This window comes from Gekko japonicus, unplaced genomic scaffold (genome assembly GCF_001447785.1).
Source record: "Gekko japonicus isolate JY-2015 unplaced genomic scaffold, Gekko_japonicus_V1.1 scaffold2513, whole genome shotgun sequence".
Taxonomy (NCBI): Eukaryota; Metazoa; Chordata; class Lepidosauria; order Squamata; family Gekkonidae; genus Gekko; species Gekko japonicus.
In genome coordinates, this window is record NW_015164270.1 from 46,986 (window position 1) to 69,501 (window position 22,516).

The 22,516-nt window shown below is 41.6% G+C and overlaps 2 protein-coding genes across 3 annotated transcripts in view; one reads left to right on the forward strand and one right to left on the reverse strand.

Moving 5' to 3' along the window:
* The window catches only part of CEP89 (centrosomal protein 89kDa), a 54,391-nt gene extending 39,991 nt beyond the window's left edge, over positions 1-14,400 (reverse strand). Inside the window, exons 1-4 of the mRNA XM_015408734.1 lie at positions 14,273-14,400; positions 9,729-9,835; positions 8,173-8,334; positions 6,968-7,166 (exon numbers count right to left, since the gene is read on the reverse strand). Coding sequence (XP_015264220.1) covers positions 6,968-7,166; positions 8,173-8,334; positions 9,729-9,835; positions 14,273-14,311 — 507 coding nt within the window. The 5' untranslated portion in view covers positions 14,312-14,400. The remainder of the gene's footprint in view (positions 1-6,967; positions 7,167-8,172; positions 8,335-9,728; positions 9,836-14,272) is intronic.
* A 1,684-nt stretch (positions 14,401-16,084) lies between these two features.
* On the forward strand, positions 16,085-20,531 carry FAAP24 (Fanconi anemia core complex associated protein 24). 2 transcript variants are annotated; one of them, XM_015408739.1, is made up of 4 exons: positions 16,085-16,193; positions 17,463-17,602; positions 18,388-18,540; positions 19,727-20,531. In XM_015408739.1, the coding sequence occupies exons 1-4, from the start codon at positions 16,085-16,087 to the stop codon at positions 19,973-19,975; spliced, it is 651 nt and encodes a 216-aa protein (XP_015264225.1). In that variant the 3' UTR covers positions 19,976-20,531. The 2 variants fall into 2 exon arrangements, with proteins under 2 accessions (XP_015264225.1, XP_015264227.1); XM_015408741.1 differs by lacking the exon at positions 16,085-16,193 and having other exon boundaries at positions 17,494-17,602; positions 18,393-18,540.
* Positions 20,532-22,516: the final 1,985 nt, after the last annotated feature.

Consider the following 22,516-nt stretch of genomic DNA (forward strand, 5'->3'; position numbering starts at 1 on the left):
ACTACCTGATCCTTTTACCTGCTGCTTCTCTCACTTCCAGTCCAGCTCACTCCCCATCATCCCTGCCCATTAAGCCTATTCTCCCTCACCATCACTGTATAGTCCACCTTCCAGTCCTCCACCTTCTTTTCTTTAACCTACTACATTTCCATGATGGAGCTCTCTCCCACCTCTACATACGCCAGCTCCCTCATTGCCTATCTTTTTCACTGTATAACCAAGTTGTCTGAAAGAGCTAACCTGAGCAATGCTTTGCCTATAGCAGTGAAGCTAAGACAGCTGGGATTTTTATTATTGGACGTAACTGTAACTTGTGTGCAAATTTACCTCCCAATTGGGGAGGGGGGGCTAGTCTTGCATTTAATATAATAGCTGATATAAGATTCTAGAATGTTATATTGGGGAGGGGGGAAGAAGTGTAGAGTTACTCTGCCAGTGGATCCTACAAATTATAGTAAGTTTAGCAGTGGGTCCCACTTCAAAATGTTTGAGAACTACTGGCCTAGAGTATTCCTTGTACAGGATAAGAAGTATATCTTGCACTGCTGAGAGTTTCATCAGTAGCGCCACTTATAAACTGCCATAAACAAGACAGTGTGCTCTAGCATACCTTGCAGAGGTCAGGCAAATGGCAACCATAGACAGGGCATTTTCACTGGTGGCACCTCACTTGTGGAATGTTCTCCCCTTTGAGGCTTGCCTGGCACCTATATTTCTCTCCTTTAGGTGCCAGGCCAAAACATTTCTCTTTTTTATCTTTTTTAGCTGGTCAGCTTCAAGCCTGAGAATGGTTTTATCAACATCCTTTCTGAGTGCTCTATTGTATGTGCTTTTATGCCTTCGTTTACTTTTACTGGAATGTTTTCATTTATTTTGTTTTTATTTATTCTTATTTATACAATTTTTTAAAAACACTTTTACCGGTGTTTGCTTTGCCTTGAGCAGGTCTGGAGGAATGGCATACTACTTTTCTAAATTAATTAATTTAATTAAATAGCTTCTATTTTTAAGTTATGATAGGGCAAGACAAGGATAGAAGCTGGATACTAGCTTTTGTACCACAGAACTACCAGGGATGGGAGTGTGGCTACATTTGACTTTTGCGTAAATTAGTTTTTTAGAAAATTACTTCCATAACCTTATAAAAATATCAGAATACATTCTTTTAAATTATATTTAAACTATATTTTAAGAATAACTGAAACATTATAAGAGAAAACAGAATCAAGTCAAATCTTACCCACCCCTTTCCACTATACTTGTAGACCTGTCCTCCAGAGAACACGTCTACCCGCCCCTTTCCACTATATTGGTAGACCTGTCCTCCAGAGAACAGGTCTACCCATCTGTTTCCACTATATAGTAGACCTGGCCTCTGAAGAACAGGTCTACCCACCACTTTCCACTATATTTGTAGACCCAGCCTCTGGAGAACATGTCTACCTGCCCCAGTCTACTATATTAGTAGACCTAGCCTCAGACAGTCACCCTGTGCTAAGCCTTAGAAAAGATATCAGCACTGGGCAGCGTGGTGGTGGTGGTGGGATTCTTGAAGTCTACTTTGTTTTTTTAGCGAAATATGACAACCAGCATTACAGGTCAAGTATAACAGAGGAGGAACAGTAGAAAAAGCAAAAGTCCGGTAGCACCTTAAAGACTAACAAAATATGTGGCAGAGTATGAGCTTTCATGAGTCATTACTCACTTCTTCAGGAACAATCACTGTCAGAACCCTGCCTAACCTAAAAAACAGGAAGTTGCTTAAATGTTATCAACCTACCCAAACTTCTTATTTATTCAAATTTCTCACTTTTTCCTGTGACTCGAAACAGCTTATAAATTACACTGAAAAGCATAATAGGGGTATGCAAAAAAAACAACAACTTTTTTCCCAGCTTCATTGTAACCTATGGGGACCATGGGGATCATTATAGTCAAAGGGTCCCATTGACTATAATGGAGAATCTATGTAGGGATATCTGGGGCTTGGGGGGAAGCTGTTTTTTGAGGTAGAAGTACCAAATTTGCAGCATAGCTACTGGTGCCTCTCCTCAAAAATTTCTCCAAGTTTCAAAAGGATTGGACCAAGGTGTCCAATTCTATAGGTTCCAGAAGGAGGTACCCCTGTCCTCCAGTGTTTCCAATGGGCTGAAGCAGAAATGTTTTGAGCTGGCTGTTAAAATTTTGTGCACCAGCCCTAGCATAGCTTAGAGGAAACTATAGACAACATTGGTCTTGATAGAGCAACAGTCTGACCCAGTATAAGGCACCTTCCAGTGTCATTCACTTAAAATATTGTTTGTATTCTACTTGACTGGTCAATAATATCTGCATAAAGGTGCTGATAAATAAAAATAAACAAAAAAAAATCAACCTGTACTCTGAAACACCACCACCCCAGGAGGGCAGAATCCCACTTTCCTCAGAGTCTACATCATCCTGAAGCTTGAGATATGGAACTTATTTCAAAGGGTTATTTATTTCACTGGGACTCACACACAGCAAAGGATTTGAGCTTGCTGCCTTCCTTTGCCTCTCTTAAAACAACTTTACACAGACACTGTATTTTATTTCTTTTCCCGTCCCTTTTGCTTTTCCCTCCAATGCCTTTCTGTCTACTGAATTTTTAATTTCATTTGGTGCATGATGGGACTTTAAAGCTGTTTGCTCTCTCAGATGTAAGCAATATAATCTGAGGAACTGGGAGGGGGAATTTATAAGAACTAGAGATAAAGACTCTTGCTTGTACATTGGTTTATGAATCATACTGTCTGGTTGGACTCACCACTGCGGCATCACAGTTCTCATTATAATGATACTGCCAGCCTAGTTTCAAAAACAGCTTTTACAACTGAGTCAATCAAGAAGTACCAAGCAGGTATTTTGGCCACTCTGGCCACAGAATTAATAACTTCATGGGTTTTGGATTGCCATTGTGATGCCCAGCTGACTCATAAACTCTGCCTAATCATTCCAGTTGTGAAACCATCTCCTGGAGGAGCAGCTCTTGGTTTTACACAAAAGTTTGCTACAAAGGCACAATTTAGAATCATGCCAAATGCTTGCTTTGCCCAAACATACAACAGGCAAAGGACAGTTTTGAGTACTTTGCCTGCTTTTACTTTCCATTCTCTTAGAACTTAAGTTCACTCCTGTCTCCATGATACATCAGATTCCAGAGGCAGAAAGATGGTACTAAGTATGTCTACAAGGTGAGTCCTTTTATGGATCAAAAACTGGCTAATTAATAGAAAACAGAGAGTATAAATGGACAATTTTCTCAGTGGAGGGTGGTAAGCAGTGGGGTACCGCAGGGATCAGTACTTGGGCCACTGCTTTTTAACTTGTTCATTAATGATTTGGAGTTGGGAGTAAGCAGTGAAGTGGCTAAATTTGCGGATGATACGAAGTTGTTCAGGGTGGTGAAAACCAGTGAGGATTGTGAGGCACTCCAAAGGGATCTGTCAAGGATGGGCAAGTGGGCGTCAACATGGCAAATGGGGTTCAATGTTGCCAAGTGCAAGGTGATGCACACTGGAGCCAAAAATCCTCAATATAAATACACATTGATGGGGTCTGAACTGGCAGGGACTGATCAAGAGAGACATCTTGGAGTTGTAGTAGATAACTCACTGAACATGTCGAGACAGTGTGTGACTGCAATAAAAAAGGCCAATGCTATGCTGGGGATTATTAGGAAGGGTATTAAAAACAAATCAGCCAATATCATAATGCCCCTATATAAATCAATGGTGCAACCTCATTTGGAATACTGTGTGCAGTTCTGGTCACCACACCTTAAAAAGGATATTATAGCTTTGGAAAAAGTTCAGAAAAGGGCAACTCGAACGATAAAAGGGTTGGAACACTTTCCCTATGAGGAAAGGTTAAAGCGCTTAGGGCTCTTTAGCTTGGAGAAACGACGACTGAGTGGTGACATGATTGAGGTTTATAAGATTATGCATGGGAAAGAGCAGGTAGAGAAAGAGGTACTTTTCTCCCTTTCTCATAATACAAGAACTCGTGGGCACTCAATGAAATTGCTGAGCGGTTGGGTTAGAACAGATAAAAGGAAGTACTTCTTCACTCAAAGAGTGATTAACACATGGAATTCACTGCCACAGGAAGTGGTGGTGGCTACAAGCATGGACGGCTTCAAAATGGAATTAGATAAGCATATGAAGCAGAGGTCCATCAGTGGCTATTAGCCACAAGGTATAGATAGGGGCTCTGGGGCAAGTGATGCTCTGTCTTCTTGGTGCTTGGGGGGGGGGGGTCAACAGTGGGAGGGCTTCTAATGTCCTGGCCCCACTGGTGGACCTCCTGATGGCACCTGATATTTTTGGCCACTGTGTGACAGAGTGTTGGACTGGATGGGTCTTTGGCCTGATACAACATTGGCGTCTCTTATGTTCTTATGTTAGGTACAGCTTAAAGAAAACATATTCATCAAATTCTCTGACCATCATATGGCTTTGGGATGGCTAACCTGATAAACTTAACTGCTGATCTAACATCTGTCTAGATTCCAGTAACCTCACTCATTAAAATCCAGCTGATATTTCCAGTCAGCTAACATATATTTATAACAATTAAAAGTTAAAAACTGTCTTCTATCTCAGTATAAATCTACGTATTTTATTTTAAGATGGTTTATGTGTTTTTAATACTGAAAAAGCTACAAAAATAGCACTATATAATGGTCCCAAACATAACAAATTTTAATTGGTAACAAGTTGCTCCCAAGCGTTGATGCTGCAAAGTTCAAAAATAAGTGGCTTGTAACATGGATTCGCAGTGCTTCTTTTTCACGTTGATTCCCCCCTGCCCTGCAATTATTACTCCATTAGCCATTTAGACAGATTCAGGTTGGTAGCTGAGTTGTTCTGAAGCAATAGAACAAAGTTTGAGTCCAGTGGCACCTTTAAGACCAACAAAGTTTAATTCTGGGTATAAGCACACGAAAGCTTATACCCAGAATTAGAGATGTGAAGGCCCAGAAAAAAACCGGGAAAATTCGGGGAGAAACCGTTTTCAGTTTTTTTCCTGAAGCCTTTTTTGTTTTTTTCCGAAAAATTGAAAAAAGAAAAGAAAAGAAATTGATTACAGAACGTTTTATTTTAACATGATAAATAAAATATTTTAAGACAAGATGTTCAAATATTTTCCAAATCATTTCTAAAATATATATATATGGTATCAGATTGATCTAATTTCTATGCACTGAGGACAAGCAAGTCCTAGGTTACAAAACTGAACTCTCCAATGCAAGAACAAGATGCATTTCTTCCTTTAGGATGTGCTATTGTCAGAAGAAAATAAAAAGGATTCAGTTTTGTTTGTTCATGTGCGTGGGTATTCTGTTCGTAATAATTGTTTGGATACACTATATTTTTAATATGCTAGTTGTGATAATTTCATACCAAGTCAAAATGTCCATAGTCATATTTTATATTCCTAAAGTAACAGAATGACTTTCAATCTGGAAAAGACAAAAAAATGCTAATGTAGCATTTTTTTCAATTTTTCCGAAAATTTCCGTTTCCCCCCGAAAAAAACTGGAAAAAACCCAAGTTTTTTTCCGAGCTTCAAAATTTCTGGAAATTTTACATCTCTACCCAGAATTAAACTTTGTTGATCATAAAGGTTGCCACTGGACTCAAACTTTGTTCCATTAAGCCATTAATACCCTGATGTATCTCAAGCTTATACGCCCCTTTTGTGCAAGCTCAGTCGGTATTCATCAGACGGCCAGATGAGCCCAGAAGACAGTATTGGCCCATGTTCCGAAGCTGACTACTTTAAACTAGTGGTGGTACTCATCCCATGGAAAGCCACATTTGCACTTATCATCAAACAAAAGAGCCACATTTGCTTCCATCCCTGGCATTAGGGCTGCATCTCAGGGAGGCTTGCAGCTTACCTTTTCCTCTAGCAGTGGCTGTATCAAGGGAGGGAGCCACCTGCCAACCACAAGTCCTGACCCACTTTCCTGGAAAACAGGGCAGGTACCATATTGGGGAAGAGCGCTCTGAAGAGCCACAGGCAGCATTTCAAAGAACCACATGTGGCTCCAAAACTACTGAGTATCACGGCTTTAAGCCCTTTGTTTGATCTCAAGGAGACTGTCCTGAATATTGAAATTTACTTGAGGTTTTTGTAAATGTGAATGTCATTTACAACTGACTTCGGTGACTGTCATTTACAAAGCAAGATAGTACTGAGAATTATGTAAGCCCCCAGGCATCATATCAATCTCACCTTTAAGGCCTTGATGAAGCTGCCCCTGAACCTTTCATGCTCCCATTCTCTGGGATCTGCCTGCTCCTCCATCTGGGAGGACCATTAAGAGGAATGAGCAGCGGAATAGCTACAGCAAGACATGACTCCTCTCCGTTGGTGGCTGCCACCTCTCGGGCAGGTAACGCCACCACTGCTGCCTCCTCATCCACAATGGGATCCAAGTGAGGAAATATGAATTAGCAAGCAGTCAATCATGTGTCAGTGGAGACAGAAGGAAAGGGAGTGCTGTGTGGCTGCCAAGGCAATGTGTTGCCTTTCCCCCATAGTACCATTCCTGAACAACAGCATGAAAACACTCATGCACAAACAAAAGCAAGCCAATGTAGAACTACTGATTAAAATGAGGTTTTGCAAATGGTGCTCATAACTGGTAACTCAATTACAGTTTAAGACATAGGGAATTCACTCATCACTAGTATGAAGAGATAAAATTTTCTAGCTTTAATAGCAAAATAGGAAATTAGGATTCTATGCTATTTCTATGACTGGGGTTTTGCTGTGCCCTCATAGTTAAAGGAGAGAGACTGGAATCACATAAGGTGTTGAGGAAAGCCACTAAAGTATCTGACAATAATGAACTTTTGCAAATGCAATTACAAGAATGTATGATTCTTATCATATGTTTTTCAATTAGCTGACAGATATGTAACACCTGAAAACGTACCTTTTTAATTTTGTGTGGAACAGCATAGACAGCCTCACTACCAACACTTTCTTCTTGATTTATAGCCTCATTATTAGGATCTGTTTCCTTTTCTGTGTCTGAGGCAAACGTATCCATGTCTTCATCTTCACATAAACTGCCAGAAACATCCACAGACTGCACAGCACTTTTTTCGTCACTGTAACTCTTCCAGTTTGGACTGCAAGCAGAAAACATGTTAAGGCATAACCATCCTGATCTCGTTTCTCCAAAGCATAACATTTAGCCATGCAGAAAGTGTCAAAACCTGGAAAATAGGACTTTCACCTAACTACACGTAATCTCAACTACTGACTGCCTTGTTCTAACATTAAAACAAAATGTGTCTCAGTACAGGAGAAATACTGTCAGCATTTAATAAAGATGTCTTTTAAAAGCCATATTACAGGCATTATTTAAACAGTGGAAACTTATAATTCACAATTATGCCATCAACACTGAGTAGCATTTCACAAGAAGAGATCCAATCACAATCAAATTTTTAAATCCACAATTTTAAATCTATGATTAATAAATGTGATTACTAGCTAAAAAACGTACACCACAGCCCCATAGAGACTGCCATTTATCTGCAAAGCTTGTGTAACAGTACCACAAAATCTGCATAAAATCATATTGTGTGATGTTGCACAAATGCAAGCCTCATCCTAAGGTTTTATCTCAGGTTGCATTCAGTCTTCGGTCAGGCCAGAACTATAAAATAGGATTCTTTATGACATAGAAATATCTGAACACAACAATCTGGACTTGCTGGTAGCAACTATGTAGCAATAGATTTTTGCAGCACTTAAAAATGGGTTAGAGCTCAACATGTTCTTTTGTGAATTAAAAAAAAGATACCTTCCTGGAGGCGGGAGTACACCTTCCATTAAAGGTGAAGCCAACCTCATTGCATGGATCCAACCTATTATTATTTCAGCAGTCAAGGGAAAATATGGGGAAAGATAACGTTCCAGTGAGGAGTTGGGACTGTCTGCTTCCACACAACAAGCAAAAAATGTTTTGGACTTCATTACTGGAGGAAGAAAGAGTTTCTTGACACAGTAATCCTCTTTCCTGGGAAGTCAGCTCCACTGAACAGAGGACAGTAAGATTCTGAGTAGATCTGCTTAGAATTGCTCCCTAAACTATTGACAGAATATGGCAAAATGCGCAGTATATCCTACCCCATTCGGAGCTCAGTAACTGTGGCATACGGCTCAATATAACTTTCTTGATTTTGCAAATAGGAGGCATCGCTTTCTGAAAGTGATCGCTGGCGAGGTTGTGGGAGGGCAACAGTTCGCCCTGCTAGTGTCGTCACAAGAATAGCTGCAGCTAGAGCTGATCTAGAAGAAATAAACATCAGAAGTAAAATCAAAAACTGAAACCATGGCTCAGTACTTTTATTTTTTGTAACAGAACCTTTCCATATTGGGACTTCCAAATGTAAAGCTGTATCCTGAAACCAGGTAAGAAATGAAAGAAGCCCTGAAATGAATGTTGCATGCCATGATCCTAAATAGATGGTCGACATGCACAGCGGAGCTTTCGTCTTATCTACTCTGGAGCAGAAAGAGCCCTGGGAAACGCTTGATCTTTCAGTTTTGGGCAATTGTGGGCTTCTGAACTGTGGGGTCAGGCCTCAGTCCAGTGACTCCAATGTGCACACCACATTTCACGCATGCAAGTCTATCCACTACAAAGAGAAAGAAACGTTCAGCATGCATAATAAAGAATGAGAATGCACATAAGTCATATTTCTCTATCATAGAAAATATGGGCAAATTTTGCATGTGCGGATGTTTGGGTCATGGCAATCAAGCTTTAACAGCTGTACCTATATGCTACATTTTAAAAATGCTACATTGAATGCTTCTCTCTGCCATACTAGTATTCCTTGCAAAGGGAGGTGGATTTTTTTCCTCCCATTTAGGATCATTCAAATGCAACCTCTCATATTCAAATGCAGCTTGAAATGGTTTGGTCCAGTAAAAGCTTTACTATTCAATTTTCTTGGTCATATAAACTGATCCTAAAAGACACTGCTGTGCTGTGAGCAGGTTTTTCAAAGGTCAATGCAGTGAGATGAATCAGAAAGTAACATACTGAAAAAACAGAAATAATAGTGATGACTTTAAAAACCAAAGAGTGGCTATCATAATGTATCAAATAAATCAGTTGTCTGTTGCCTAGCCTAAATTAAATTAACCTTACACAAGCAATCCAGACATTTCACTATTCATCTTTATCAGAAATATTACAATATTTTAATCTTCCTACATAGTATCTTGTGAACACTGTTGGTTAGTTTTATTTTAGGTAGCTGTTCTTTTATATAATAGGAATGGTTAAAGCACTTACATCAGGCTGACCCCATTTTAGCAGAGCCAAACCTTGCAACCCTTGTTTTTGATCTGCATAGTATATACGCAAAACAACAGAAATGTTACTTTTGTCTTTAACTGCACAATCCTAAACAGAGTTACTTCATTTGAGGTATATGGGCCTAGAAGGGTGTAACTCAGTTTAGGATTACACTGTATGATAACTAAGGAATTATTCTTAACCACTTATGAGAGCATTGCATCAGCGCAGAGTACTAGTCAACCAGCTCAAGAAAGGAAGAAAGGAAGAAAGGAAGAGAGTACATTATAATTCTGAATGTTCAGTTCTATGAACTGATTACTTTAATTCCAATGAATGAATGGTTAACTTAGAGATGAAGAACATTAAAACCTACCTTGGCCTTTCTGGAGAAGGGTTTGGACTACGAGGGGGAGGGGTGCGGGGAACAGCAGGTTTAGGAGCTATGGTAGCTGCAGGGATCAGGCCATGAGCTATATGTTTCTAGACAATTTAAAATAAAGTTAGTTGGCAATGACTGAACAAATGCAAAACACAAAACTGAGCATGCACAAGGACTAAGAAAATAACACAAATGGGGAGAACATTTACATGCAAATTAATGAATGCAGCAGGACCAACTGGTATGACATCACTATTGCTAATATCAGTTACAATGCTATTACAGTTCAACTCAAGAGACCCTTACAGTGCAATACCAAAAAGAGGTACACCCTTGGTTAGAGGGATTTAACTCTGCTCACAATGGCACTGTCATCAACAGTGACACCCAACTACCCTGTTTCCCCGAAAATAAGACCTACCCCAAAAATAAGCCCTAGCAGGATTTCTATGCATTTGTGGTATAAGTCCTAGTGTGTCTTCTTGAGAAAAAATAAATATAAGACAGTGTCTTATTTTCGGGGAAACACGGTACTGCATTACACCAGCAATCCATCAGCTGTACTGCTACTGCTGCAACTGATGGTACAGCATTACGATTCGTGACACTGAGCAACAAGAGTTATTCATGTAGTAAACATAAGTACCAAAAGTAGAAAGTGCTTGGATTAAACCATTAAAAACCTTTTAAAACTTCACTGTGTGTCCTTTAACATTTATGGGAACTATTAACTTTTAGAAAATAACCTAAATATAACCCTATTTCATCAACAGGGCTTTAGAGGCTATTTATTTATTATTATAACTTATCTAGAGTTGACAGCCACCCATTTTTATTTTTAAAAATCTTGTGTTCAAGAACAAGGCATCTCTATGGAAGCTAATGGATGCACAGGACCAGAAAAATAATTCATAAGCATTAAAACTAAATGTTTAGGGTTAAGACCCAAAGAGCTCCTTGGGCTCAGACAAAGACACTTCCCCAGTAGAATTTTGTACTTTTTTAACAGTAAAAACTGTCAAGGAAAATTATCCTAAAGATTCCATGGGCTCATAGCACTAGTTTCATAGGCCTTTGGATATGGGTATCTGTGTATGAGGGGGACTAGATTATTTCAGCTGTGTAGATGCTCCATATCTGAGAATAACCACTAAGCTATGTAGAACAAATCACAGACAGCTCCACATTTTAGAGTGGTGACTGAACACTGTGATGCAAGTCCCACTTATTTGGAATGTCAGACCAGGCTGTAGCTTGAGGTTACATGATGCAGCCATCCTACTGAAGGTAAGCAAGTCCAGAAACCCTATGTATACCCTATTGAATTTAATGAGGGAACAAAGGTAAGATATAAGAGTAATAAATAGTTTCACCGGAATTTTATGTTGAACATACAGATAGGATCCAAAAAAGTACACACAAATACCTAACAAGAGCAAACAAAGCACTACAAGTCATATTAAAATCTACTTTAGAAAGGAGTTTGCCATACAGTTTAAGGAACTGCTACGAGAAAAAGAAAACAAATCCCAAAGCTTCTTTGGGCTAGCATGACTGGGTACTTAGGACTCTGAATATTTAGATACAGGGCATTGGACACATTTAATATTCTTCAAAGTAACTACGTAACCTTCTGAAAGCCTTGCTGCCACTTAGGGCTACCCAGTTTAAATTCTAATCATTTACAGCTTGGGTGGATTAAATGGCAAGGGCCAATTTCAATAGGTGGGGCAGTGATTGATCCCAAGCACCCCTCCAAGGACACTGACTTTAATGGACTTTAAAAGGTGTGATTTTATTCAGCATTCCTTTGTTAAAGGGATTTTAAATGAAATATTTTTAGGCCATTTATACAGGGACAACGATCTTAGTTGCACAATACACACTGTAAAACTGCAACCTTGGGTCAGTCACACCTTCTCAAACAAACCTACCTCACAGGATTATTGTGAGGATAAATAGAGGTGCGTGAAGTGAGCCACTTTGGGTCCTCACTGAGGAGAATGACAGCATGTAAATGAAGTAAAAGAAACAACAGCAAACCACACCTCTGAACCTCTCTTGCCTTGAAAACCCTACCGGTCATCCTAAATCAGCTGTGACTCAACAGCATCTTCCACCACCACCAAATATTTAAGCATGAATGTGCTTGACAGCCAAACATCAAACTTTCTACAGATTTTGTACGAGCGTATTTGAAAGAGTTTACAAAATGCTTCAGTTTTGTCTTGAAACAAAAATGTTTGTCACTGCTTACTGAGTAAGTGAAATAGTTTTATTTACTTCATTTCTACCCTGCCTTCCCCCCCAGTGGAGGACCCAAAGAGGCTTACATGACTCTCTTCTCCTTCATCCTCATCATAACCCACTGAGGTAGGTTAGGCTAAGAGCATGTGACTGACCCAAAGACAACACTGGGCTGACAGAAGCAGCATGAGTTAGTGTTAAGACTGCGTCAAAATTTTGCTCCATGTGCATAAACATTTCCAGTCCTGTAGCTAATTTTCATCCCTTCAACTAAAGTGGTTGAACTATTTTCCTTACATATTAGAAACACAGCAATGGCACTCCAAGTAGCCAACGTGGCAAGTGAAGCACCTCACACGCAAGGGGCATATGCAGGCGTACAAGAGGGAAGAAAAGCCTGAATCTAATTGTTTGGAGGGCAGCATTTACTCATTATACATTTGGGAGCGGCTGCAAACACAAACGGGTGGTGATGGTAAGAACATGTCTTGTGGCACCTTAAAGAATTAAGCTGACTTTGATTCCAGATCAATAACCATATTAGTCAGGAGCACCGAAACATAACACAGGTCCAAAAGCATATGAAGACTAACAGAATTCATTCCCCCATAACCTTTCCTGAGGCAGAGCTAGAGATGTGAAGGCCCGGAAAAAAATTGGAAAAATTTTGGGAAAAAACGGTTTCCCCCCTTTTTTTTCCTGAAGCCTTTTTGTTTTTTTCTGAAAAATTGAAAAAAGAAAAAAAAATTGACTATGGAACGTTTTATTTTAACATGATGAATAAAATATTTTAAGACAAAGTGTTCAAATATTTTCCAAATTATTTCTAAAATATATATATATGGTATCAGATTGATCTATTTTCTGTGCACTGAGGACAAGCAAGTCTTAGGTTACAAACTGAACTCTCCAATGCAAGAACAAGATGCATTTCTTTTTTTAGGAGGTGCAATTGTCAGAAGAAAATAAAAAAGTTTGTTTTGTTTTTGCATGTGGGACGGTATTCTATTTGTAATCATTTTTGGGTACACTATATTTTTAATATGCTAGTTGTGATAATTTCATGCCAAGTAAAAATGTCCATACTCATATTTTATGTTCCTAAAGTAACAGAATGACTTTCAATCTAGAAAAGACAAAAGGAATGTTAATGTAGCATTTTTTTTCAATTTTTCCGAAAATTTCCACCACCCCCCCCCCAAAAAAAAAACGGGGGGAAACCGGGTTTTTTTCCGAGCTTCAAAATTTCCGGAAATTTTACATCTCTAGGCAGAGCTCACTTCACCAGAGGCATGAAGGGAACTTCAACAGATGATTTTGCCTTAATGGCTAATAAGGTCTGAGTCTAGTAGCTAGGGTATTAGCTTTCAAGGCTCAAAGCTGGAAACCTTATTGGTCTTTAAGAGGTTACTGGCCTCTAGTCTTGCTTTTGTTCTGCAGAACAAGATAGCTATCCATTTTAAATTATGAATAGATTTGAGTCCAGCTGCACCTTAAGAAACCAGCAAGATTTTCTGGGAGAGGGGGAATGAGTTTTTGAGGGTCAAAACTCCCTTCATCCCATGCTCGCGGAAACTCATACCCCCAAAATACCCTGTTGGTCTCTTTAGGTGCTAACTGGACTAGAGCACGGCTCTTCTACTGCAGACCCAAACAGCAACACTCTGGAACTGCCTCTGAGGAAGGGGGACTCTATCTACCTCAGCAAACTCTACGCTGGAAAAAAAAGTTCGGTTAGCTTTTAAGGCGCCCCCCTGAGCTCCTGTTTCCTTTTGTATGTGCTTTACCGAAATCTTCCCCTCCGCCCAAGAAAAAAACACACAAATAAGCTGTTGTCACAAGCAGTGTTCCCTCTAAGCTGAGTTAGTGTGAGCTAGCTCACAGTTTTTTAGCCTCCAGCTCACTCATTTTTGTCTTAGCTCAGGAAGGATGGCTCCAGAGCAAACTAACTTATGCAGTAGCCAAATCATCTGCTCACAACTTTAATGCTAGTAGTTCACAAAGGAGAATTTTTGCTCAAAGGACTCCATAGCTTAGAGGGAACATTGGTCACAAGCTGGCACGGTCACCCCCCTCCCTGGACAGGAGAGAAAGGGCTGGCCTGGCTCTCTTGGAAGAAACCCGGTGAGAAGTGGCTGGCTGCCCGCCTGTTGCATCTCTCCCCTCCTGGCGGCTTTCGGGCCGAGCCAGGAACGGGCCAGCCAGGTCACCACGGCAACCAGCTATACACTCCCTCCTTCTTTCCTCGAGGGAATCTTGCAGCCCTCTAACCTGGGGGGGAGGATACTCACAAACTGGCCTCTTCGGCCTCTCCCGAAACGAAACGCCATGAAATCGGAAAGGCTGGGCACGCAGGAAGCGACCGCGAACGGGAATAAGCCCGGACTCGGGGAGCACTTCAGTGAGGAGGGACAGGGCCGGGGCCTACAACTCCCTACCGTGGCAACAGAGACGCTTCCTCCCTCGCAAGAGCCGCTGAACAAGTGACAAAGCGATTTGCCAAGGCTCCTAGCTCTGACCAATCGCCGCTCAGCTTACTGATCTTACCCTCCCCCCTAGCAACCAGTAACCGTTATTTACAAGCCCCGCCCCTCCCCTGTCCGCCTCGTGCTGATTGGCTGGCGGGGGCGTCCGTTCCAGTCACCGCGCTAAACTTTTTGTGTGGGGAAACTTCGGAGAGTTTTGTTGGGTAACGTTACGGGTTCTGGTGGGTCGAACTAACGAGTGAGGAGGCGACCGGTCTCCAGAGTTGAGGGCGCCGCGGTGTGGGGGTAGCTGGAGGGATAGCGCTTTCTCTGGGAGTGCGTGGTTGCACAATAGCCAAACCACGTGTCTGTTTTGTGACTCCCTGACCCTTGAATTCGGTTGCCAGCAGACTTAGGGAAGAATGTCCTTTTAACAGAGGCTTAATGTATAAAAAGGAGCTGCGGTGGCTCAAGTGGTTAAGACGCTGAACTGTAGGCTGTGGAAGGTCAATAGTTCAGCAGTTCGAGACCCAGGTTGCCGCATGATGGAGTGAGCTCCCGTCTCTAGTTCCAGCTCCTGCCCACCTTGCAGTTCGAAAGCAAGAAATTGCAAGTAGATAAATAGGTACCACTTTGGTGGGAAGGTAACAGCGTTCCGTGCGCCTCGGTGTTTAGTCATGCCGGCCACATGACCACGGAAACGTCTTCAGACAGCGCTGGCTCTTCGGCTTTGAAACGGAGATGAGCACCGCAGCCCTAGAGTCGGATTCGACTGGCTTTCGAGCAAGGGAAACCTTTACCTTTTTAATGTATAAAAACTCGCAGTGGCAGGTTTCCATAGATGGGGAATATCGTCCCATTCAACCTCTTTTGAAGGAAAAACACATTTTTCCCCTGACACCTGTTTCCTTTACCTGTGAATGTTGTGAATACATTTTTACAAGACGGGGAGCCTGTATTTCTGTGCTAAATAAATTTTATTAGTTTTTTTAAATTAGACTGTATATAATTTATATCTGTAATGTTGTCATTGCTTCAGTAAACAAAATTATAGCTTGTTATAATAGGTTGTTAATAATAGGTTGCTTAGCTAATACGGTGTTTTTCATAATAGCTTGTTTACATAGTAATACTTTTAATAGCTTGTCTAATTTGCCTAATTTTAATAATGCTGTTTCTGTTGGATGTTGTGTGGCATGGTGATAGGTGTATCTGAACCAGCCTCCAAGAGTAGTATTTTTGCAATGCTTTTAACACGTGCATGCTTGTTCTGTCTCCTTGCTGGAATAAGCCGTCCCTGTTTAATGTCTGCATTTTATGAAGCAGGAAAGGAGTGCTACACCCACCAAGCAGTGGTAAATATAAAAAGCAAAGAATCAGTGCACCGGTGGAGGGGAAAAGAGTCCTTCCATGTTCCCCAGCATTCTATCTGAGAGTTCAGCTTATTTTTCCTGCTACTTGGGTGGTGGTGGCATAGACTACATATGCTACCATGCAGATGGGAGAAATGTTTAAGAGGAGGTGCTTCTGTTTACCTGTCATATTGTCTTGTTTATTTATGCCCCTGTGTTTCCAAGACTAATGCATGTGTTATTTTTTTCCCTTGCATAGTAGAATGCTGGGGTTGAAGACTCAGCAATGGCAAATGAAACCACTCCTGTCCGAGCAGGGGCCGTAAATGTACCTTTGGGGCATGTGATCGGCAATGAGAAATGGAAAGGATCGCAGATTGCTCAGGGAATACAAGGTAAATGTGCCAAAGGGTGTGTGTAGTACAGCCATTAGGATGTTGGGCCAGCCCTCAGAAGATCTGAGGCCCCGGTCACGTGGGGGGGAGGCGTGGCTAATTGCCCCGGAGGAAACTAACGCGTGGCTGCCCGAGCACACGTCCCGGTCGAGGTCCCGTGGTTTGGGGGAAATGCCGATCAGACGGGTATCCTGTAGCGCGGCACAGAAGCCGCGCCACACAATTGCACTAGCAATTGCTCTTTGTGCGCATGCGCTGTTGGGCGCTGTTGCGCAACCTGCAGAGACAAACAGCGGCGGGCGCCGGATGCCACGTAAGTCCACTGGGAACGCGATCAGATGCCCACCCTTGGCCCACGGTTTCAGGAAACTAGTACCTCGTAGGCGGGGAGCCACGGGTTCTCCACGGGAGCACTGCGCTTCCCAGATGTTGGGGTGAGATCGCGCCCGGAAAATCTGCGGGACTCCCGTGCCTCTCCCGCGGCAACTTTGCCGTGTGACCGGGGCCTAAGTTTCCCATTGATCCCAAATCTTCCTGTTTGACACTGGGCCAGCCTAACTTTCTCAGTCTATCCTACTTGACAGCATAGTTGTGGTAATAAACAGACAGAGCCCTGTATATTTATTTTATTTATTTTATTTTGAGATTTATATCCTGCCCTACCCGTACGGCCCAGGGCGGCAAACAAGCGGCAACGCCGGAAATAAAACATAAATTACATTTAAAACCTTAACAAATACAGACTAAAATGGTGCTCTACAATTCAATTTTAAAACTTCAAGATGAGATTCTTGGAGTAAGTGTAGAATAAAAATAAAAAGTATTGTAAATAAACTATTAAGGAGAAAAACACAACAAAGCAGAATTTAACTTTTCAGAAATGTATCTCAACACTAATAGGTAAAACAAGATGCTGTTGTCATGTTAGAGAGCTGCTTGGTTCTCGCTGTTTAATTAGGTTGTCTTGTCTTTTGGTTTTCTGTGCACTACCAGTTCAGTTATAAAAGCAAGCTATGGATAGTGCATTTGGGTCATTTAAAGTATGGTAATGCCCTGTCTTGGAACTTGGTATAATTAATGCATTTTTATAATCTTGTACAAACATATTAGCTTTACTCGGCTATGGGATGTAATTTTCAGTGTGTTTAAGTCCACAAAATATGGTGAAAAGTATTTTAGTGAAAACGTTACAGTAGAAATGTAGTATTCTGTCAGACAGTCTACATTAGTTCTTCCATTGTTATACTCTTTTTCTTGTACTTTTTCAAGGGAAAGTTAAGCTAATTTTAGAAGATGGCTTAGGAATTGTGGACTTCCATCTTTCAAACAGAACTTGCATTCTTTATATTTCTGAAGCTGACCTGGTAGCTGGAAATGGCTTCAAACGACGACTTGTTCGCTTTAGGAATGTAAGTACATCTGTTAGACTGGCTCCCTGTATATAAAACAACTCGTATCAGTAACAAGGTAGAACTAATTTCTCCAAGTAGCAACCAATCAGAAAGCTGCACTTTGCATGTAGCTTTTATCATTGATGACTTAGTAGTGACCATGCGGGAAGAGTTGCGCATTCTTGTCTTATACGTTATCTTATAACTTCAAACACCATATAAGGTTATCTATACTTGAAATAACTTGTTAGAATATATACAAAATATTAGTTCATTCTTGCTACTTTTTATCTTAGCAAAGTCTGTTTTCTCATATATATGAATATCTTTTGGCCCTCAACCAGTACTCCCATTCTTGAATCTATTTCACTTCTGTGAAGTTGGACATTCTTGCCATTCTCAGATGCTTCTGTGCCTGCGCGTCAACAAATTGTTGTTATTGATAATGGGTTTAGACAGTGCCTAATAATCACAAGTTTATATAATTATTACCACTTTATATTCTTACTGTTCTTAAAGGCTATTCTATTTTCAGTCTTTAGACTCCCTTCTTGGCATGCTTTCTTGAGAGGCCAGGTTTGTTCTATTTATGTGTGTTAGAACATCCTCTGTGATCTTTTTGGTCTAGTCCAGCAAATACTCTCGTATATTTCAGGCCACATCCGAGACACTCTGCTATTTTAGGCAACTCTTTCTTTCATCTCAGTGTCTGTGAATCAGGGCATTGCCTTACAAGTTTCAGCATAACCTTAAGAAACACTATTAACCTTTTTTTGTTCCTCTTCTCTTCCTCACTGTTTAAGGCCAGCAGTCTTCAAGGAATTGTCATAGTTGAGAAAACTCAGCTAAGTGATCAGTATTTCCCGGCAGTGCAGAAATTTGTTGCTTTGGAACTTGGAATGACGTTACTTCCAGTGGCCAACCAGGGAGAAGCAGCACAGCTTATTATCCAGCTAGTAAGTACTTCTTGAGAACTGTGAATACCGGTGAATACTGATCATGATTTGTGCTGTTCTTTAAAGGGGCACATGACCTGAATAAGAATATGCATATTATGAAGAACATGGGTAGCAAACCAGAAAGGAAATGGCAACTTGGCAAGCTTATGAATGCCTTAATTTTTCCATTTTTGTTGGAGTTTGGCTCAAGAACGTGTATATTTTTAAGATGCTGGTGATCTTGTTTTTTTGGAGTGAAGTTTTGTCTGTGCTTTAGTGGTCTCCCCGGCCCACTTCACTTGCAATGACTGGTTTGTTTGTTCAAATGTCAGCTTATGCCCTACTTACTGTACACCCCTCAACACAGCCAATGATTAGTGTGTGAAATCATATTCAGACTTTTTCCTCTGTGCGGTTTCAGCAGGTATAACTGGGCTGTTATGCAGTCAATGAAGCCCTGCCCATCAGATTCTTGGAGGCCCTGCAGCCTCAGGTGGAATAGTTACAGCCAGCAACTAAAGCACAGTAGCAGAAACAGAAAATAGGGAGAAAACAAAAAGGCCTTATTAATTTAAGGCGTTCACAGTCCACTGGCGTAGGCTTCAGAAGAGGATTAGACAAAGGGGCCTGTCCTCCGCTGTTACCAATGCTAACTCAATGAAGCATCCCCCTGAGCCCCAGGGGGACAAATAAGAGATGACCTTCTTGGTCACAGTTAGTTTGTGACCAACTGCATGGATCTGACTGCATGGATCCTAAAAGTAGAGCAAGCTTAGAAGTGGGTCCCAGTTCAGCATGGGGACTTGGTTTGAAACAAACAAAAAGAATCAGGTTACCTGCCACACTAGATAAAGAGGTTCAAACTAGCCACCGTAGAGGAAGGGTTTTAACCTGTCTGTTACATGTAACTTCCCAATCTAAATTCCACCCCTCCCATACTGGAAACTCTTTGCCTCTGTCTGTAGTAAATGGCAGTTCAAGGGAAGGATAAAGATTTCACACACACAGTGTGTGTTGCTTCCCTGAATTAACCCCTCCCGCACACAGCTGTTTTAATAAATCTAAAAAAAAGAGCCCAAGGAATGTGAATCACAGGTCTCCCAGCACCTCATCTAGCTGTCTGCTGAAGCTTAGTCCTGTGTAGGAACTGATTGTCACTAAGTCCACTAGAGGGTGCTCAGCCTGCACATGCTTTCCGTTTCAGGTCCAGGAGCAAGCTAAAGACCGAGCCAGCAACCCGTTCCTTAATCAGAAAGGACCTCGGCTCTTGGAGGCTTCTGTATTCCAGACAGTTCAGCAGATTCCAGGAGTTGGGAAAACGAAAGCTTTGCTGCTCCTGGAACAATTTGGAAACATCCACCAGATTTGTAACGCAACCCTTCAGGAGCTTGAGCAGGTAGTTGGACGCGCAGTAGCACAACAGATCCATACGTTCTTTACACAAACTAAGTAACGTCATCTTGTTGGCATGAAAGATGAGCGTCTTGGGAGAAATGGTTCTCTCTTGAACATCAGCCTGCTTAATAGATGCCCGAGAGATACACAGCTGGATTTTGCTTCATCTAACGGAAGGTCTTTAAACATTCTTTGCTGCATCACCTCTGCAGGCTCGATGCTGAGTTTAAATGACAAGGATGCCTGGACATACTATGCAGGAGTAAGGCAGTATCACAGCCCTCCATGGATAGCCCTGAAGTGCCAATACAGCACCATGCACCAAGAGGAGCTACATAATGACATTCCTTCTGTCTACTCAATTCTGTCCCTGTTGGGAGAATTTTAAATTTAAATTTTGTTTAGCTTTTGATAGGAATAGTGGAAACTGACCACTGTTAGGGTAAGTGTCAAGTACATGTTATGAGTCAGGTAGAAATCTTCCTGATTGCCTGCTCAAAAAGAAAGCACTGCCCAGTCCCCGAGTGTATTTATTTTAAAATATTTTTATGCCTCTTTGCATTTGAAGATTGCATGAATCTAAAACTAAACAGTGTGAGAGTCTAAAGCCATTTCAGCCCATTTCTACTTCACTGCTTTTGCAGAAGGCTTGCAGAATGGCTTAAGGCCCCGATTCTTAAGCTGCAGGTCACAGTCCTTGCAGGTGGGTTGCAGGATTGCTGGGAGAAGAGAGTCTAGGAGGCTGGATTGGCCACTGCAGAATGTACAAGGTGGCTGTGAAATACAGCCCGGTTTTCAAGGATGCTATAAGTTGTAAATACTAGACATGAAAAATAAAAGACAAACTTATTTGGTATTAGCTGATGTGAGATTCCTGCTTTTCATGTTGAAGAAAGGAAAAAAGCATTGAGTTACTCCATACGGAGGGGAAAAAAGAGTTACTCCACAAGTAGGTCCCCAAAAGTACAGCAAAATCTTAAGCTGGGTTTTTTAAATTTCTTGCTTGGGTGGGGTGAGTATGCAGAGTGTCGTTGCTCTCGTATCAGCTTTACCTTGGAATCTAAGATGAGCAAATCTATATATGGCAGAGGCAGTTCACCTGTCTGACCACCTTGTGAATTCATTACATAATCCTCCAGAACAGTGTCTGGAGGTATTTAAGGGTGGACACAGGCACAAGGAAGAACATGCATCTCCATCTACCTATGAAATCCACATTGCAGTCTTGTGCAGCCGCAGTTAGCCTCTGGGTTGTGCAGGGAAGGGAGAGGTAATTTCACTTTCAACCTCAGTGCAGTTCTCCTGTTTGAAATCTGCCCCGCCATGCTGTGATGTTAGCATTTGAAAGGAAAAAAAGATGTCCTGTTAAAAAGTCCTTTCCCTATAAACTTCGAAAGGGAGGGGGGCAGTTTCAAATAACAAAGCAAGAGTGGAAGTTCAAGTTTTAGACTCCTATTCCCTTCTCCTGCATAGCTCCATGGGAGACTGAAGCTGGACATGCCTGCCATTTGCATTTTATAGATGGGTGGTAATGTGTGATCATCACATCTGCTGCCCCTTCAGTTGTGCACTTAGTGCATAGTGTGTGTCTTCCATGTTTTATTATCTTTCTGCATAAAAGCAATGACCTGCATAAACTAGGATATTAACCTTGCATGTAGACCTTTCAAAAATTGCGAATGCAGACTGTCATAAGTGAATACAGCTGAAACATACTCATTTCTAGGTGTAATGTGGTACGATGGACATGGCCTCTGAGTACCTTGGTTTCTATAAAATGCATTGGAGCATGTACAGTACACATTTCTTGGGCCAGCGTGCACAGAATTGCCACATAAAAACCTCTCTTAAAATACTCTTTCCTGATGGAGGGGAGGTTTCTTGTATGCCACAAGAAAATAAAAGGCTTGTAAGAAAGTTCCTCGATATGTGTAGCAAGGGAATGTGTGTGAACTATTTGCCCTGCTTGCCATATGGGACAATGTAAAGAAACTTCCATCTGGCCTTAATTCAAATCCAGGACCTGAGTAGCGTAACACTTTTAGGTTAGATGCAATAGCGTCACTTCACTGCCGTTGTAGTCTGCTTTCTGTTTGGTATATGAGATTTTTACTGTCAGCCTGTGTTGTTAAAGTAAAAATAATACTGACCCAGTGTCCCAGGATCACAAGAGGCTCTGGATTGTATTTCACAGGCTGCGGTCACACGGAGCATTAGGCACGCTAGAGAGACGGAAGATAGGCGGATTTTCCGGGCGCAATCTCACCGCCACATCTGGGAAGCGTAGAGCTCCCGTGGCTCCACTCCAAAGATGCGCTATAAAAAACTAGTACCTCCGAGGTATTAGTTTCCGGAAACGGCGGGGCATGGGCGGGCGTCTGATGGCGTGTCCGGTGGTAGTTCCAGCGCCCGCCCATGTCCCCTCGTAAAAAGGTTTTTTTCCCCCAAGTCTCCACGGATGCGCACAAGCACCCAACGGAGCATGCGCAAACTTTAGTTTTTTTAAAAAAAAAACAACCCCGTTTGCCCCGCAGCCCCGCTTCTTTGCAGCGCCGCAGGATTGTGATCGGCACCTCCCCCCTAACCACGGGACCTCCAC